The 19465-nt window shown below is 40.8% G+C and overlaps 1 protein-coding gene across 2 annotated transcripts in view; it reads left to right on the forward strand.

Annotated features, from left to right (window-relative positions):
* The window catches only part of Pcyt1b (phosphate cytidylyltransferase 1, choline, beta), a 92030-nt gene that overhangs the window by 17433 nt on the left and 55132 nt on the right, over positions 1-19465 (forward strand). Inside the window, exon 1 of one of the 2 annotated variants that reach the window (XM_021187865.2) lies at positions 5412-5764. The exons of the other annotated variant lie outside the window; for it this stretch is intronic. Coding sequence (XP_021043524.1) covers positions 5648-5764 — 117 coding nt within the window. The 5' untranslated portion in view covers positions 5412-5647. Of the gene's footprint in view, positions 1-5411; positions 5765-19465 lie in introns of those variants that run through there. 2 annotated transcript variants of the gene reach the window in all.

The raw sequence follows: 19465 nt of genomic DNA on the forward strand, positions 1-19465 counted from the left end.
AAAAAAAAAAAAAAACCCAAAACAACAAAAAAGTAGAAAACTACCTAGAGTTTTACTTATTGGCTGACATTTACTTAATTCATTTAATATGCAAAAGTTTTACATTTAAAGAGTGTTCAAATCCAAGTGAGGAATTTTTATCCATTTTTGTCTATAGCATTTTGTGTTTCGGTCACATGTTAGACTCAAATCCCATGAGGGAAGGACCAAAATTTACACAGCATCCTGAGTGCGATGTCTGCGAGCGACACTTGGAGTTTTGATTAAACTGCACTACATGTGTGATTATTACTTGTAAACAGATGATTAGATATTAATTAGACAATAAGTGATTGTAAAGCACTTAGAATATAAAAGTGTTTATAAATACCACCAAGTGATAGCAACAATAATTCTTTACTGACTACGCAGCTGCTAATGTCAGAATGATTTTTTTTTACAGCTAATGGCAACTCTAATTTCTGCCCCAAATCCCTGTTATATCTGGTTTATATAATAAAACAAAATATATCATATTTCTACTGCACTTAATCATCAGTATTTAGACATATCTGTTGTATTTTGAGAAAAAAAAATGTATTTCTTTTCAAGACTTTCTCAAACATAGCAGAGCCATTAATGCTCTGCTGTCTGTTCCCTTTGGTATGAAGAACTTAGAGTGTCAAATATTTGTGTTTTCTTAAATACACTTTCCAAATTACACTTATTTGTATGTGTGTGTGTGTGTGTGTGTGTGTGTGTGTGTGTCTGTCTGTCTGTCTGTCTGTCACTGCCCATTGCATGAGTGTAGATGGCAGAGGATAACTTTTGAGTTGCTTTTTTCTTTATACCCTGTGGAACCATGGATCAAACTCAGGTTTTTAGGCTCGGCAGTGCCTTTGCCAACTGAGCCTGCTGGCCAGCCTGTTTATTTTACATATAAGATACTAGGCTAGAATTTGTCAGCCACATTTTCAATATACTATAGGTTTGATGTGTTGGGTTTATGCAGTTGCACCTTAGTGCCACAAAACAGGGCTCAGAATCAATACATTTTGGTCATACAAATGAGTGAAGGCTAACTCTTTCTTGGTTACTACAGAAGATTTTTAAAAAGTAGAAAATACATTTAAGAATGAAACAACTTCAATTCTATCTTCTGGATCTTTTTATTTTTTCTTTTCAAAAATAAGTTTGAAGCTCTGTTTTGTTTTCCAGTCCCTCCCCCCCCCCCAGATACCTTTATGAATCCTGGCCTTGTATTAATCTCGTTCTTAACCAAAATGTTTGAGTTTTCTGTCAGAAGTAAATGTGAGAACCTCTGATGTTTAGATCCATAGTTATACAGATTTTAAATGAACTGTATAAGTCATGTTTCATGACTTCAGTAGAAAAGGAGTAAAGGCTACAATGAAAGAAGAGCTTGAACCACCCAATATTTTTTTAACAAAGTAAATCTAGTTATATTGAACAGCAAAGCAGTATAGCTTAGTGGAAAAGAGTGTTCAATTCTGATTCAAAAAATTTGGACTCATCATTTACTATGTAACATTGGTTAACTCACCTAAGCACACGGAATCTGTTTATTCATTTGAAAGTTCACAATATTAGATTTTGTGCTACAATGATACCATCTACTGGGGGAAAGTACTCTTAAAAGGGCACCACACTTCCCATTGGGAATTCTCTTTATTATCAAGAATTTCCTGAAATAGAGGGAAAGGATTTATGCATGGGTTTCATGACTTAACATGGCTGCTTCTCTTCAGACTGTCAAGGTTTAGACCTTAACTTTGAGCCACAGAGGGAAAACTGGAGATGTGGACTCAGATGAAATTCAACGGGAGAGAAAGAGGTTATCAAATCTAGATGTGCCTCAAGGGGCCAGTGCATCTCCTCTGCTTCTGATAATTACACATAGCCTAGTTCCTTCCTTCAGCTTTCGGATTTCTTTGCACTGAGCTCCACATGCCTTTCTAGTTGTACATGTGCTAACTAGTCCAGCCTCACATGCCTTTTAGAAGGACGTAATGTTCTTTTTTTCCCTATGACAAGAGTACCATAGTGGCTCATAGTGGCACACACCTGCCATCTCAGTTGTAGAGAAAAGGGATGGAAAAAGCCAAGACTAGGCTGGAATAGGATTAGTAGCCATGGCCTTGGTTAGCTGACTCTCAGGGCAACTAGAAGCCAAAGCTGGAGAGAACACAGGATAAGGAAGAGTCTGACATGGGGGACTCAATGAAAATCCACATTTTATGGAGCAGCAGCCTTTGCTTTGATGAGACAGTGACGTACAGGGAGGGGGGAAGGTATCTGACCATTTTGAAACAGAAATGCAGAGAGCTGGGGGTGCAAGATTGTGGTCCAGGCCCTGGGGGAAGGGGCTTCAGGAACTCAATTAGCAAGCAGACCTCTTACCTTATGGTGAGCCTCTTATTCTGGAGAGGGAATTAGAGGACCAGTTAAGAACCATACCAGCAGCTCACTGACCCAGTACGCCCTGGGAGTTAGGTGCTTTCCAGTATAAATACGTGACTCTAGCTCATGGTTCACACACAAACTATCGAGTGTTACAATACCTACTAAACCAGGAGTTGCTCTTAAAATCCCAGATTCCTAGGCTCCATTCTCATTTAGTAGGTCAGTGAGGAGTGAGAATGTCTGAAGAGTTGCCAGGATTGTTGGGCCGATCCTTGGAGCACAACACTCTGAGAACCACTTCCTGGTGGGGGTGTGGGGGTATGGGGTGTGGGGGTGTGGGAGGGGCAGGGGATGGATCCAGATGAAAAGTATCAAGACTGATAATGGCACACTTACAGTCCACTGCAGGTGAAAAGGGGCCTTTAAATAACATTGAAAATGTAAAGGCCCAAGTGAAGCTCTAGGACTTCAGAATGACCATTCTAACCATATAGTAAAAGTTCCTTGCCATGTAGATTTTGGGACTGACCAACCTTATTTTTTTGGAGTGGCTACTTTAATCTAGTTGTATGATGTCCTTATTTGTGCATTCATTACAATAAAGTGATTTTTTTTTACATTTTAAGATGTAGTGCAGGGCTTGTTTCTTCCATGCTGGTCATCTCAGTAGAGCAAAACCTGTGGCCTGAGTGTTTTGTGTTTCTAGAAGGGCAGGCAGAAGAGGAAGGACAGGACCCTTCTCAAGATGGCCCGATAGTAGGTGGGAGTTTTGCATCACCGGAGTTCTTTTTTATCCAAAGAGATTTTTATTATGTGTATATTCATGTATCCGTGGGGGTGGGCATAGGTATATGTGTGTGATTGTAGGTGCTTTTCGAGGCCAGAGACATTGGAGCTCCCTGGTTGTGAGGTATCTATCTTGTGTGCTAACAAATGAACTCAGGGCCACTGCAAAAGCAGCAGTGTGTGCTCTTAACCACTGAGCCATTTCTCTAGTCCCTAGAGTTCTCTTAAGCATAGGTGAGCTATGTCATCCTGACTTAAACTGACAAATTTGGTGGGCTTTTGTTTGTCTGTTTGTTTTAGTGCTTTTGTTGTTGTTTATTTGTCTTTTGTTTTTTTCAAGACAGGGTTTCTCTGAGTAGCTCTGGCTGTCCTGGAACTTCCTTTGTTGACCAAGTTGGCCTTGAATTCAGAGGCCCTTCTGCCTCTGTCTCTGGAGTGCTTGGACTAAAGGTGTGCACCTCCATGCCTGGCTTAAATTGACAGGTTCTTAATGGTCAACTTAAGTACTATTCTACTACAGTACCTCTTTTTCTTCTTTTAAGGCTAGACTTTTGTTTATTTGAGAAGTAACAAAAAAGTGCCTCTATACTTTAGCAGGCCAGGTTTGAATTTGTGAAAAGTGATAATGCATCCATTCGATCCTCCTCACTTCTTTTAAGAAAGACAAGACTGGGGTTGGAGAGATGGCTCAGCGGTTAAGGGCACTGACTGCTCTTCCAGAGGTCCTGAGTTCAATTCCCAGCAACCACATGGTGGCTCACAACCATCTGTAATGGGATCTGATGCCCTCTTCTGGTGTGTCTGAAGACAGCTATAGTGTGCTTATATATAATAAATAAATCTTAAAAAATAAAGAAAGACAAGACTGGTATTTTTATTTCATCCTTTGAACCACTGTTTCTCAAGCTATGGTCCCCATACCTGCAGCATTAGAATTACCAAGAAGCTCATTAAAAATGCAAATGCAAGCCCCACCTCAAACCTGCAAAATTTGATTTTAGATCTGTTATGGGACCAATAATTTTCACTCCTAAAACATTGCTGGCTGGTGATTCTGATGTCCACTACTGGTCTGAGGCCACACTTGGATGGAAACCGTAGTTAGCGACAAAAATGAAAGCTTTAGAAACATAAGGATTTATTTGGCTTAAGTGGATTCTTCCTTAGTTCCTTTTGTGCTACACTTGCTGTATCCCTCCCTGCTCCTCCCCCCTCTTCTTCAAATGCCAGCTCCATTGCTTATGAACTTTGAGACCCTACGCAATTACTCTAAGTTGCAATTTCCTTACTTAGAACGTGGGGATAATAATAGGATCTGCTTTGGGTTCTTATGAAGATGAAGGAAGATCTAAGTAAAGTACTTGGCACTGCACCTGTGCTTAACAAATACTAGTGATTTTATTTCTTACTAATATTAGACATGGCATTTCACTAGAACAAACACTTTTGCAAGTTCTTTCCTTGGAATGTGTGTCTTCAGACTCCAGTCTCTTACACTGATGTTTTAGGATAATGTAAACACTAAGGCATATCACTGTGGGGTTTTTTTCTCAGATTTCCATGAGCACTTGAATAGGAGTCTAGGTCCTATATTATAGGATATAGGGATGTTAGATAAGTGTGCTGTGGGACAGATGGGGGAAAGGCTGGCTGAGGGAGGCAGGCTGTCAAAGACAACCTACCTCCTTCAAACTTCCTCCTGTAGCAGCCCCAGGGATAGACAGGGTTACAACAGGCCTTAGGCATCTGTCAATGTTCCTGTCTTATGCAGTCCAGAAGGTGAACACTCAGATGCCCACAGTGAGTTGCCGGACAAGCCCTCAGACGCCAGCTGGCAATTGACCTAGTGGTTTGGGGCTTTAAAGTGGCTCTGCCTTCAGAATGATTCCTATTTAGCAAATGTTCTGACTACAACTGCATTAAATACTCCATGCCAGGGAATGGTCCTTTATGCTCTTTTGCGATGCGTCTGGGGCACTTCAGGAAACAGCTTTATCTTATCTAAGAAGTGCAGGGAGTCCTTACCAGGCACTGACAGAGACCTTCACAAGTGTATTAAATACAAAAAACAAAAGCAGCAAGTTCAGGCCCCGTGGGTAAGGCAGGCCAGCCAATGGGCCCCGGCCGCTCCCAGGTGGAGTGGTACTATGATGACAGTAACCAACCAGCGTGCTCCATGCAAATGAGGATACTGTATCCGCACCAGACGCTCCCGTGCTGTCTGGTTGTTATAGTGATAAACTGAGGCCCTGCCTCTGGGCTTCTCCGAGAAAGAAAGGGGTGGTGTGTGCGTTGGGGGGGGGGCGGGTAACCTCTTTACTTCCCCCCAGGAAAGACAAAAAGAAGGGAAGAAGAAGGGGGATGGGTAGGGAAGAGAAAAATACGTGACAAAGAAAACATTCTTTGCCTGGGAGGAGACTCCCAGAGGGTGTAGAGCTGGAGGGAGCATTCACTGGCCATGCCAGTACTTACCACTGATGCTGAGTCAGAAACAGGTATCCCAAAATCCCTTTCCAATGAACCTCCCTCAGAAACCATGGAGGAAATAGAGCACACATGCCCACAGCCTCGACTGGTAAGTAAAGACAAAGGATGGAAATGTATGCGTGGCTATGGCACAAAAGAGTTCCTTCTGTGCCTGCAGCCAGCGAGGAAAAAAAAAAAAAAACGATGCTTACAGGATTTTCATGTAAATGAGAATGGAGCTGCAGCCTAACCCTTCTCAGCTGTTTATACTTAGCTCCTATACCGGACACAGTTCTCAGCTTACAAAGCATTATTGTATTGGCTGGGTAGGAAACGGGCTGCTGGGGATATGTTGTGTTTGGTTTTTTTTTTTTTTTTTGTGCTTTGGGAGAAGAGAGAATGACCTTCCCCCCCCCTCCCCTTTAGGTGCATTGTCACAGTTTTAAAATGGTTTTCTTCTTCAGAAACCTTGAACTGCTTCCCTGGTGAAGTTCTAAATTCTAGCTCAGGAACGATTTCTTTCTTTCTTTCTTTCTTTCTTTCTTTCTTTCTTTCTTTCTTTCTTTCTTTCTTTCTTTCTTTCATACCTAATGGCAAACGAAAACTATATGAAAACAAAACACCCTCATTCCTCTGATATATACCTTGAGGATGCATGTAGAAATAGCGTACGTTGAAAAGGAACCTTTTTTAGTACGATCCTGAAGATTTCTAGTCAGGCAATGGCAACCTGGAGATGCTACGTTTATTTAGAATGGGGATGCATGCCTTTAAGAATGAAAGTACAGAAACGGGTAGAGCTTTCTTCTCTCTCAGTAACTGTGTCTCTATTAAGCAGCTTCTCCCACACTTGTTCTATCCTTTAGGTAAATGGGGAAGTTTCTTCTCAACCACTTCAGCAACCTGGCCTCAAGGAATTAAAAAACAAACAAACAAACAAACAACATGTCAAATGGATTGTAGGTTTCTTGAAGCTTGAAATCCTATACAACTTGGGGATACTGCTCTTTGAACCCCCAAATCCAAGACACACACTAGAGTTATCCTTTCCTCAAGGATTTCTTCCAAGTTAAAACGTAAAATGTTTTGATTGGCTGTGGCAGTTTGACACAAGGGAGACATTTTTTTTAAAAAGAGGTTTGTTTTTTTGTTTTGTTTTGGTGTAGAATTTTATGTGAGCCCCCACATAATCTGGACTTACAGATTTCAATGCTAATCCACTATTGAACTGTTATTTCTTTCTTTCTTTCTTTNTTTTTTTTTTTTTTTTTGGTTTTTTTGAGACAGGGTTTCTCTGTATAGCCCTGGCTGTCCTGGAGCTCACTCTGTAGACCAGGCTGGCCTCGAACTCAGAAATCCACCTGCCTCTGCCTCCCAAGTGCTGGGATTAAAGGCGTGCACCACCACGCCCGGCTGAACTGTTATTTCTTAATAAGGGTTTGAAGGCAGGCTTGGGTCAACTTTCTGAAATCAGATAACCAGCAGGGAGTTATATTAGAGCAGTTTCTATGTTTTGAGGCATGTTTTTAGGGTATTTGAATATTAACTACTTCTTAACCCATTAGTCAGTGACTGTGTGACATAAGTCATGTGGCCTCTGTGCACTTCTGTCATATAAATTGCCCTGATAAGTTGGTTATTTAAAAATTCCTCTGGGCCACTAAACAACTCATGGTTTAACAGTGGAAAAAACTGACTGCTAAAGGTGAATTACAAAATCTTCCAGAATATACATTTTAAATAAGCGCAAAATACAAACTTGAAACCATACACCTTTGGATAAAGAGTTTGGGCAGCAGAGAGAAAGGCAGTATCCAGCACTAGTTTAATATATTTTCTTTCCCTCTTACCTTTTAGCGGTTCCACTCCTTGACTAGTTGGCCTGAGAGGGGTATGCAGAGGTAATCCTGGAAGGGACTAAGTTCAGTTTATTCTTTCACTTTGGCTTTTGACAGCTTCTCTCAGGTAGTAACTGACCAGAGCCAAACCCAGCAGTGCCTCACCTTCACCTTCCACACATGTGCAGAAATAAGGGATTGTCAGAATTCCTTCAGAGAAACTAAGTAACTCCCTAAAGATCCCTTTGAAGGGCCACAGGTAGGCACTAAACCCAGAGCGGTATAACTGAAAAGTATGATCTCGTGACTGTAGAATATGTTCTTCAAGTGAGATACAGTCTCTTCCTATCTTTTTTCGGGGCTGGGGCGACACAAGCACCACAGAGGTAAGAGAGGTGTGTTCCAAAATGGAACTGTTGAAATAATTGTTTTGATCTACTTTGATAAAAGGTTTCTGTGGGCTGCTGAAATAGGCTATTTAAATACCTGCTTAATCTAGATTTTTGTGAAGCATCTTTTCTGTTAGGAGCAAACTTTCACTATAGAGTTGGTTATGTCCTACATTTTGATTTATTTATCATAGCTAACTTTCCTTTGCCTGGGATTTTGCTTCAGTAACTAAGGCACATGGTAACTACTTAATGAAGTTTTTTGATGAAGAGAGGGAGTGGGACAGGAAAATGGGAAATTACCATTTCCTGTTTTTTATTTGTTTGTTTTTTTTTCTGTTGATCATGAAGCATTCCTAAGAATTCCATCATTCAAATGTTATAAAGTCTGTGTTTCTCTATTCACCCAAGCTAGTCATATGTGGGCCACTCATGATAACAGCCATCCACAGGCAACAGGGTATGGATATTGAGTGGCATAAGTAACTTTGGAAAGTGTGTGAAAGATTTGAGAGAAGCCAGTTTTGGAACGAAACTTCAAGACTCAGAATCCACCTCTGATGTCAGGTCTTTTCTCCCCGTAACTGAAAGGAAGACTGGGATTTCCTGGATAAACAAAGCTTTATAGCAATCCATATTTTAGGTGCAAATTGATAATGCTATTGAATTATATTCAATATATACTTCAGGTGAAAATTTTCTAAAAGGAAAACATGTAGTCTTCCCAGGTGTTTTATTTTACTTTGCAGAAAAATACAAAAGGAAAGAACTAAATAGAAAAAATTAGTACTGCTGAAGAAATTATAAAAATAATCACGGAAAATCATTTCACTTTTATGGTAGTCTATGTTTTGGGAGTATAATCTTCTTGCCCATATTACCAAGGTATCCAATTGGATACATTTCTGAGAACTTTTCATTATTATGATATTTACTCTTGACTGGCTTTCTGTTATTTAATGTCTCCTGCTTAAATATGATACAAGGTGATTCAGGAGCTTGGATTTGAAAAAGAAAAGCTGAGGGGTCTTGGATGAGATGATGTAACCACTCTCCTTGGAAACCTACCTCTTGGGGGAGGAGCACTTTTTGTAGGCATGGACTGTTCTCAAATCGCCCCAACCCTCTGACTATGCCTAGACTAATCCTCTGGGACCAGTGGGGTCTCTACAAACTCTTCCTAACAAGGAGTAGCTGTCCAAAAAGCTGTCTGCCTGAGTGAGGATTTAGTGAATGACCTTGGCCAAGTTCTTGAGGTACACATTCTATTGTCAGAAGGAAGCTGTAATTCTAGCCTACAAAAGTCCACATATATGAAGATGGATGTGGCACCAATCAACATAGGAGGCCTTGGAAATAAAGAAGGGCTGGTTCAATGTGCCACATTAGCAGGAGTTCATTTGGGGTTTTACTTTAAAGTGGAGCATTGCCAAGAGACTGCTGTCTTGCAGAGAAGGTGCATAATGTCATTTGGGATATAGATACTCACCCACTGGTACTCAAAAAGATGACTGGGTTTCCAGCTATCGCTGTATTTCCTTTAGTAGTATCGCCATCTATTTAGCCACTCAGAGTAGCATACATTTTAAAAGCAAGATGCTTTTAATGTGCTGTATTGGTACAAATAAGCTTCCCTGGGTATTTTCTATGGCTAACTGGAATTCTGCCCAAGGTTATTGTTAGACATTTTCCTATTGGTTCATGTCCAAATGTGATACCCATTTCTTACAGATTGATAATAGGTGTTTTGCCCATGGAATCAATGAATTTATTTATCTCACTATTCTCCTAAGCACCCATTTGTCTAATGCTAAATTCCTTATGGAAAAAAGCTTATATCAAGTAGAAGGTCAGTACTTTGCTTTATTTTGGTGTTTGGGCATATAGAAATCAAAAAGGTACGTAGGTCAGCATTCAGGCAATGCAGAGGATTTAAAGCATCCAATGATATAGGATTTTAGGAAGTAAGTGAGAGACACCTCTGTCCCTTACCAAGCAGATTCACAGCCAGCCAAAGGGTGACAACTTCTAAATGCAGCAATATACCAGGTGATATGGAGAAAAATAAAAGAAGTGACTCCAGCCGGGCGTGGTGGNGCACGCCTTTAATCCCAGCACTCGGGAGGCAGAGGCAGGNGGATTTCTGAGTTNGAGGCCAGCCTGGTCTACAAAGTGAGTTCCAGGACCGCCAGGGCTATACAGAGAAACCCTGTCTCGAAAAACCAAAAAAAAAAAAAAAAAGAAGAAGAAGTGAAAGAAGTGACTCCACAGCCCCCACCTTTAAAGACCATTTCCACTTAATAGTCTAGTGTGTGGATATTTGCCAGGATGCTGAAATCCCTTAAGAGAACTTTCTTGTAACTGTGACCTTAATATATTGGGCCTTCTTAAAAAGCCATATTTTATCCATTGAGAGGAAGAAGCTCTCAGCAGGGAGGGCTCTATTAACCTTATCCCCAAGTTAAGACAAGTCCCACCATTTGAAGGTAAGATTGTATTTTTTTAAGCTTTAGCTGTATTTTGGGACAAGAAAAGGATCAGTCTAGAGCTAGGGCAATGACTCATTTGGTAAAGAGCTTGTCTTGCTAACATGAAGACCTGAGTTTGAGTCCTAGCACTCATGTAAAAGCTGGGCATGGTGCCATATACCTGTAATCTCAATGCTGGGAAGATGGAGACAGAAGGATTTTGCTGGCCAGCCAATTTAGCTGAACTGGTGATTTTCAGGTTCAGTAAGAAACTCTCCCAAAATATAATGTGGAGAGCAACTGAGGACAACCCAAGTAATCTCTGGCCCTGCAACTACACACATATACTCCACACATACATACAGATACAGGCATAAACACACACACACACACACACACACACACACACTCGCACGCACGCACACAGGGACCAGTCTATTTTTTTAGGGTCTCTTAAAGACCTAATTTTTTAATTGGTTATTTTCTTTGTTTACATTTCAAATGTTGTCCCCCTTCCTGCTTTCCACTCTGCAAGCCCCCTATCCCCTCCCTCCTCCTTCTGCCTCTATGAGGAGCTCCCCCACTCACCACCACCTCCTATTTTGATGTATCTTATTTAGTGCCGTGTATCATGAATATTATGTCAGCATGCCATCAATATAAAAGTATTATTTATTATTTTATATGTATGTACATATGTGTGTACATGTTTGTGTGTGACAGTATATAAGATGGCACATGTAATTACAGATATATGGTCATTACATCTAGCATTATATGGTTTCTGAGGATCTGAACTCAGGCAATCAAGCTTTTACCCACTGGGTTATTTTCTACTGTTTTTCTTTCATACAAGTCTAAAATCCAGTATATATATATATATATATATATATATATATATATATATATATATTAATTATACTTAAAATATATTGTTTGGTTTCAGATACTGAAACAAGGGACTGAGGTGTATATCTTACATACCAAAGTAAACCTGGCCTCCAGGTTCTCCCAGCATCCCTCAGTCCCTACCTGGCATACCCTGCCCCCAACCCTGAACTTTCCAGCCCAAGGGCTGGGCTGCCCTTCCCCCAGAGGCTCTTCCCTATATAACCCAGACATTTTGCTCTCTCCTCCCCTCCCCTCCCCTCCCCTCTTCTCTCCTCTCTCCTCTCCTCTCTGTACCTATGACCTTTCTCTCTTTCTCTCTCCCTCCCCCACCCCCTTTCCCTATTGTGCCTTCCCAGGCCTTGGTCCTTGAGGTCATTGAACTTGCCAGCCCAAAAGCAGCTTCCCAATAAACCTGCCTTTAATATAATCTAATCTGGCTTGAATTGGCTTATTTCACCAGCATCAGAGAAATAACCTATCATATATTTCAATTAAGAATAAAGTTTCAAGTGTTCAGTGGCCATATACAGCTTTAGAGTAAACTCAGACACCTTTATACCTAGTTCAATTCATGTTGAGCTTTGAGGATCTACAGTAAGTACTTTTTCTTAGTTTACAGTTTATATAGGGTTGGGATTATAGCTCAGTGGTAGAACACTTACCTATCATGTATGAGGACCTAGGTTCAACCCCCAATACTGCCAAATGTGAGAAATCTTCAGTGTTCAATGTACCCATACATACATGTATCATAGCAAGTTGAACACCACCACCTCCTATTTTATACTTTTGTATTTTATTTGTTAAGCTATTCTGTTTCAGTTAGTAGGATATTGCAGTAATCTAGAGAGTTAATGAGTTTTCATTTATGGCATAAATGGGAGAAGGAGAACTTGGGAGATATTAGAGAGGCAAACGTATCAAGAGTTGGTCATCTAGTGTGAAGTCGGGGCAGGGTCAAGGAAGGCAAGTTTTTCTGGCTCTAGCATGTGAGTGTGGTCACTGCAAGCGAACATCAGGAGTGAGGAGTGTGTGGAAGGCACCATGGGATTTCCATTTACTATTATCTACTCAGTGTTGTTTGTGAAGCTCGGGAAAGACTTTGGAACTGAAAGTGGAGATTGTAGGAACAACATGGAAGAGGTGGCTTTCAAATTGATGACAGTGAATGTGGGTCACCTCAGAAGGACGTGGATTGAAACAATTGCTAAGAAAGATGCCTCGGGATAGTACTAATGGTGGGTGACTCACTGCTGTAATAGCAGCAGTTGGAGGCTAAGATGGTGTCTTGTCTAGATTTATACCAACTTGAAACAAGCTAGAGTCATTTGGGAAGAGGGACTCTTAGTTGAGAAATGCCTCCAAACTTTTTTTTTTTTTTTTGCCTTGCTCTGGACTTGGTAGTATGCACCTTTAAATCCTAGCACTTGGGACACAGAGGAAGGTGGATGTCTGTGAACTCAAGGCCAGCCTGGTTTACATTAGGAAGTTATAGGACAGCATGGAGAGAGACCTGTCTCAAAAAATAGATATGCCTACAGGCAAGTCTGTAGTGCATTTTCTTAATTGATGCCGGGTATGTGAAGGCCTGACTCACTATGTATGGTGATACCCCTAGGCCAGTATCTGGGTTCTTGGGGAAAAAAAGCAGGTTAAGCAAGCCAGTAAGCAGCAGTCCTCAATGGCCTTTGCATCAGTTCCCGTCTCCAGGTTCCTGCCCTGTTTAAAAGTTCCTGCTCTGATTTCCTTCAGTGATAAAAGAGTGTGGTGTGGAAGTGTAAACTGAAATAAGCCCTCTCCTCCCTAAGTTGTAATTTGCTCATTGTGTTTTATCACAGCAATAGAAACCCTAGGTACAATAGATGGGAAGGTTGACAAGAGTGAGGCTAGGTTGGGCTATATAACACGATTTTCTTTTTCAAACAGCAGCAACAAAAAAAAAAACCCATGTAAACCGGGCGTGGTGGCGCACACCTTTAATCCCAGCACCCAGGAGGCAGAGGCAGGCTGATTTCTGAGTTCGAGGCCAGCCTGGTCTACAAAAGTGAGTTCCAGGACAGCCAGGGCTATACAGAGAAACCCTGTCTCGGAAAAACAATACAAAACAAAACAAAAAATCTTAACAAAACCAATAACCAGTCACCTTAAACAATCCTGTGACAAAACTAACTCTAGGACTCTATCTTAATCACAGTTACTATCGCTGTGATGATGACCACACACTACTTGAGGAGAAAGGGGCTTATTTAGCTTACATATGCCCAGTCAAAGTCTGGAATGGGAAGCCAAGATAGGGACCTGGAGACTGGAGCTGATGCTGAGGCCATGGAGGGGTGCTGCTTACTGGCTTGCTTCCCCCACTTGCTCAGCTTGCTTTCTTATAGAACCCAGGACCACCAGCCAAGGTTCACAAAGTTCAACCTACAATGGGATGAACCCTCCCCCACTGATTACTAATTAAGAAAATGAACTCAGCCCCTCTACATCAATCATCAATCAAGAAAATATCCCACAGACTTGCCCGCATAGGCCTAGTCTTCTGGAGGCATTTTCTCAATTAAGGTTCACTCTCTTAAGACAATACTAGTTTGTGTCAAGCTGACATAAAACCAGCCAGCACAGAAACAATGTACACTAAACAATGTACATTATTATGTTCTTAGGGAAAGGGAACAGAAGAGCTGCAGATCAATCTATTAAAATCTTCCTAATTCTTGCCTGTCTGTACATAAAATTTGGCTAAATTAATCTATTTTTATCCTCAGATCTTTCCAGGACAGAATCCCAAGGAAGACACAGAAAGAGCCAACAGAGGAAGGATTATGGAAAGGGAAGAGAAATGTATTTCTCAAATGACTGAGCGATCAGGGTACGAAAGGGAGGGTAAATTCCCAGAGAGAACATCCAAAGTCAGCAGAGAGAGCAAATGAGGTGAAAAGACAGAAGGAAGACTTTCAGATTGGATAGAGGAGATAGTCAGTGCTTATGTTTTGGTAAAGCTGTGTGAGTTTGGGTTCAATTAAGTTATGCAAAAGAATAGTGCAAGTTGAGGGTCCTTCTTATCTGATAGCATCCTGCTGCTGTCTGTAAAGGGAGAGGAAAATCGTAGTGGCTTGATTCTGGTAGATGCAGAAATATCATTTCGTGGTATCCTGGGATGTTAGATCCTGTCACAGAATGGTTTTCAGAGGTTGTCAGACTGGGAGTAGGAAGAGGTAGAAATGGCTAGAGAGAGATTTTGTTTTGTAAAATCCCACAGAACACGCAGATCTATGTTTGATTTGGAACTTGGGCACAATATCACAAGCTTATGATTCCAGTTCCGTGGAGTGAAAAGAGGCTCTTTGATCTCCACACATGTACACACACACACACACACACACACACACACACAGAGAGAGAGAGAGAGAGAGACAGAGACAGAGACAGAGACAGAGAGACAGAGACAGAGATAGGGATGGTGGGAGAGTATGCTGGTTCTAGAATGGTGAGAGCAAGCAAACCAGGTCATTCATGGTCTCTGAAGCACTACAGCTGCCAACAAGAGGAACCTAGGATAACCAGAGGGAACTGGCCTGGCCCAAAGTGTAAAGGCTGGGGACTGGTGAAGCTGAAAGTTAGTCTCCATTCACCGAAGCCTGCTAGGTTACACAGTTTTGTTTTGTTTTGTTTTGCTTTGTTCTGTTTTGTTTTGTTTTTCATGAAATTATTGTATGGATTTGAACAAATCACAGTCTTTCTATATTCCAAATCTACCACCCTAAAGGAGGGAAACAGGTGATGGTTTTACCACGGAATGTGATCCACTGCTGTATGTCTGTCCGACCTGCTGTTCCAATCAAAAGTCAGGGCTCTGCCATTCCTTGTTTCTGTTTTATCCTATCCAATTGGAGACAAGATAGGTTGAATGATTTTTTTTTTTTTTTATGGTAAGACACACTGGCTAGATATGTGTAAGAAATGTTCACAAAGTACTTTGAAATTTTACATTAATGTTGTACAAACCACTTCTTATTTCTGCTTTTTGTCTCAGATGCCTCCTCAAAAGATTGAATGTATTCCAAATTGTATTTGTTACATTCTATTCATTGTTTAAAGAAAGCTATGTTGAATCTTCTCTTCATGTGAACAATAGTCTCCTAATTTACCTGTTTCATAATACTGAAGTTTGAAACATTGGCTTTCTTTGAGGCATGGCAGTATCACATTGAATTAGAGTTTTCTTAACAGAGGCTGTCCATCTAAGTTCAGTGCTTGGGGTGAAAACCCAGCAATAGTCGGGGAGGGGAGGAACAATAGTCTTGAAGCTCTTGTGTCTTTAGCTAGTGCCTGAGCAAAGCTTCTCAGGGAAATAAACATAGAAAAAGAATTATTCCATCTGCTCACAGGGGGCAGGATGAGAAGGAGAACAGAAGGAAGGTAGAGATGAAGTCAGTCATTGCAAGCCAGGCCTATTTTCTTCCAATAATCTCCCAGGTAACAGCTTCTACCTTGCTAGGGTCTGATTACCCGTTGCTGGCCTCAGACCATAGTATTATTGTTTTAACATTCCTACCTTCCTCTTTATCCCAGCATGAACTGGGTTATAAGGGAGGCTGGAGAAGCTGACCCTGCTTGGGGAAAGACAGTTTAGCGCACTCAATGATCTTGAAGGCGGACTTGAAAACACAGTGATTAGAAAATAAAGCAGCAAGCCCTGGTAGTGTAAGCCTGTGTAATAATGTGCAGGGCCACACAGGGCTAGCCTATTGAGCAGGATTCATTTTCATATAATCTCCTCCCTCCAGCCAAAGTCTTTGACTTGGGGTTTTTGTTTTCCTCTCCGTAATTCTTGCATGCTGAACCTGACATCAGTGTAAAAGGACGCTGAGGGTTATTTAAATGGGCATTAAAGAAAAATAACAACAGCAATAATAGGTTAATAGAAACATCATGAATGATGTGTAGAGCTTATTGCCAAATGAATGATGTTGAAAGCCCATTCCTAGGACACACAGGTCTCTAAGCTTCATCTCTAGTACGCCTAATAGTGACTGCAGGCGCAGTTACATAATAATAAACTGTATTGTAGCTCCAAATTGTTTAGTTATAAGGTAATTGTTCTATACTGGTTCCAGGCTGGAGGTCTTACTCATTTTTCCCAGTAGGTGATAGAGAAATGGTACAGCCATTCATAGTCACACTGTAGTGGGCACTGTGTTGAATGTTCCATATGTGTTAAACACGTACAAACAGGCCACAGGCTCATGACATAAGAACTACAATTCTTCACACTAAAAGAAAATCATGAAAAAATTCTCCCCAAATTAGATACTAACCAATTAAGCAGAGCTTTCATATTAGATCCATCTGACTTCTAAACTATATACATGCCTCAAACTAATGAACCATGAGTTACCTGCTCAAGCCCCCAGAGGATTCAGAAGCGATATATGTGGGAATGGGAAAGCACTTTGCAGAATATTGTGTTTAGACCTCCAGTGTCACATTTTTAAATTTCAAGACTGGGAAACAAATCTGTTATCTAGGCGTTTTGTAGTAAAATTAGAAATTCAAAGTAAGTACAATTATTTTTTTGCAATGCTGGGAATTGAACTCGGTTTTTCATGTTAAGTATGTGGTTTACCACTGATCTACACTCCAGTCTCAAAGGAAAGACTGTGACATAGTAATTCCTCTCAGAAGAAACTTGTACATATGGTCAGAGCCACCCAGCCCCTTAGTTAGTTTTGCCCAAATGCTCAGTAGGAGAAGACTGGGCAAATAAGTTGCAGTCTATCTATATGGCAAGGAGAATGAAGACTAGACAACCAACTATAAGAATGTAGCTAAATCTCACAATCCAGATATGACGTAATACGTACGACATAGTTTCCTTTCCACAAAATACAAAATGAGATAGGCAGAGCTCACCAATGATATTAGAAGTCAGCATAGTGGGAGGGGTGAGGGATGGATGATAGCACAGGTTAGTGACTTTCTGTGGATGCTGTGTATACCCAGGGTTTACTACACTTGATCTTAGCCAAAAGGCCGAGAAGCGATATACCCAGGGTTTACAGGGGAACCAAAAGAATGGTCATTAAAGCTACCCAATCCTCCCCTTAGCCACCTGTCTTTCCACGAATTCTGATTAAGTTGTTCTTCACTCCAAAATCTACCAGGATGGGATCCTGGGAGCAACATTTTGAGGGCTAATAGAGGAAGGTCCCATAAAGAAGGCAGAATGATATTTCTCATATAGCTGGGAGACCAGGAGTCCAAGACACCATCACCCCATTGACAATTCCCTCGTCTCCCCATAAAGTAATAAACTAGTTTTGGTTTAAGAAGTCATATATTTTGCAGAGAATACCTTCTTTGGAGCACATTTGTCCATTGCTCATAAAAACACTTTTATTATTAAAATACAATCTTGCGCATACTTCAAGCTGAGCCATGTTAGAAATAGCTGTACTCAATCTGACTGCATAGCAAACCTCCCACACTACATAATTTGTTCTAATGCTTGTTTCTTCCAAACCTCAGCAATGTTTTCTATATGTCTTCTAAACATATTTTCTGACAAAAGAATGTGTTTTACTTTGACATCATTTTTTTTTCTCCTTCATGTTAGAGTTATTTGTTTTACTGTGGCAGGAAGAACAGGATTTTTTTTCTCTTTTAGACTATAGGAAACTGAAAAAGTACTTCTAAATATTTATCACTACATGTGACAGTATTATTTTTAAATGCTGGGTTGAGTATCCTATGACTTAAAACATGAAACTTAAAAGAATCATCTGTCTTCATGTTCTGAATGCTTCATTTTAGAATACCATGATAATTATAATAGCCTTATTGTACCTCCATTAGTTGATATCTTGAGGTATGATATACGCTCAAACGGGAACATCTTGGCATTTCTAATAGTCTTCTGTATAATAATTTTCATTTTAGCTGTCGTTTTGTGAGATGAGATTAAGTCGTCATTGGTTATGCCTGATCATGTGGCTGATATAGAACTCATACAGGCAATAGAAGCAACTGCTCTGCTGTCCGTCCTTTTCCTTTTCCTTCTCTTCCTCTTTTGTGCTTCATTGCTCTTTGTTTGTTTCATTTTGTTTCCTTGCACTTTTTTAAAGACAGAATTTAATGTATCTGAGACTGATCTCCAACTTGCTATACAGCCAAGGATGATCTTGAACTTCTGGTCCTCCTGCCTATACCTCCTCAGTCCTGAGGTTAGAGGCATGCGCCATGGAGCCCAGTTCTGTGCAGTGCTGGGTATCAAGCACATGGCTTCGTATATGTTAGACAAGCACTCTGTCAACTGAGCTCCATTGCCAACCCCAGCCCCGCCATTTTCTTGTTGTTTACCAGTGCTGCCTCCCTGTTTTATTGCAAGAAATATTTTTTTGAAAAACTCATTGTTATTATTTTTAGTTCTGTGTATGCAGGGGTATGTGCACATGAGTGTCAATACCTTCAGAGGGCAGAGGCATGGGATCCTCCTGGAGCTGGAGATATAAATAATTGTTAGCTGCCTGGATGTGGGTGCTGGGAGATAAATCCAGGTCCTCTGCAAGAGCAATATGGGCTCTTGACCACTGGACCAGCTCTCCAGACCTTCATTGCAGGAAATGTTTTAAGTCACTAACTGATCTTATGAATATCTGTTTGGCTAAAATTAGATACTACATTCCAAAGGCATTGATCAACGCCTAGGTGAACCTGTAAGTCAGGCCACCCAATTTGCACACCCTGCTCCCCACAGGCCATTGTATACTTTACCATGACAGAGATGGAGTGCTAGTGTAAATCCACATGTTAGAATTAGATCTTAGCAATGCTGCCTTTCTTGATTACTGACATGAAAAGCAATTGTAAATAGTGCAAGACTCACTGTCCTCGCTGTCCACTGCATTGTCTTCCGCTTTGCATATAAGGAACCAGAAGTCACACATTCCAAATCTTGCCATTGGGTGCTGCTGTAATGGGGAAGACCTGCATTATGTAAGCTCTCTATGTTTGGTTCCTTATAGAAATGCTCTTCTCCCCTGTTGTTGTTGTTGTTGTTGATGTTGTTCTGTTGTTGTGGGGATCTGCCTTGCATGGACAGTGTAACCTTCAAAACAAAGCTGTCTTCTTCCAGGAACTATTGTTGAACTTGTAGGAATTGTGACTGCATCCTGCAACAAATCTTTCTAGGTAGCACTGCTCAGGGGATTTCTTCCAGAACTTG

Source organism: Mus pahari, chromosome X (genome assembly GCF_900095145.1).
Source record: "Mus pahari chromosome X, PAHARI_EIJ_v1.1, whole genome shotgun sequence".
NCBI classification, from domain to species: domain Eukaryota; kingdom Metazoa; phylum Chordata; class Mammalia; order Rodentia; family Muridae; genus Mus; species Mus pahari.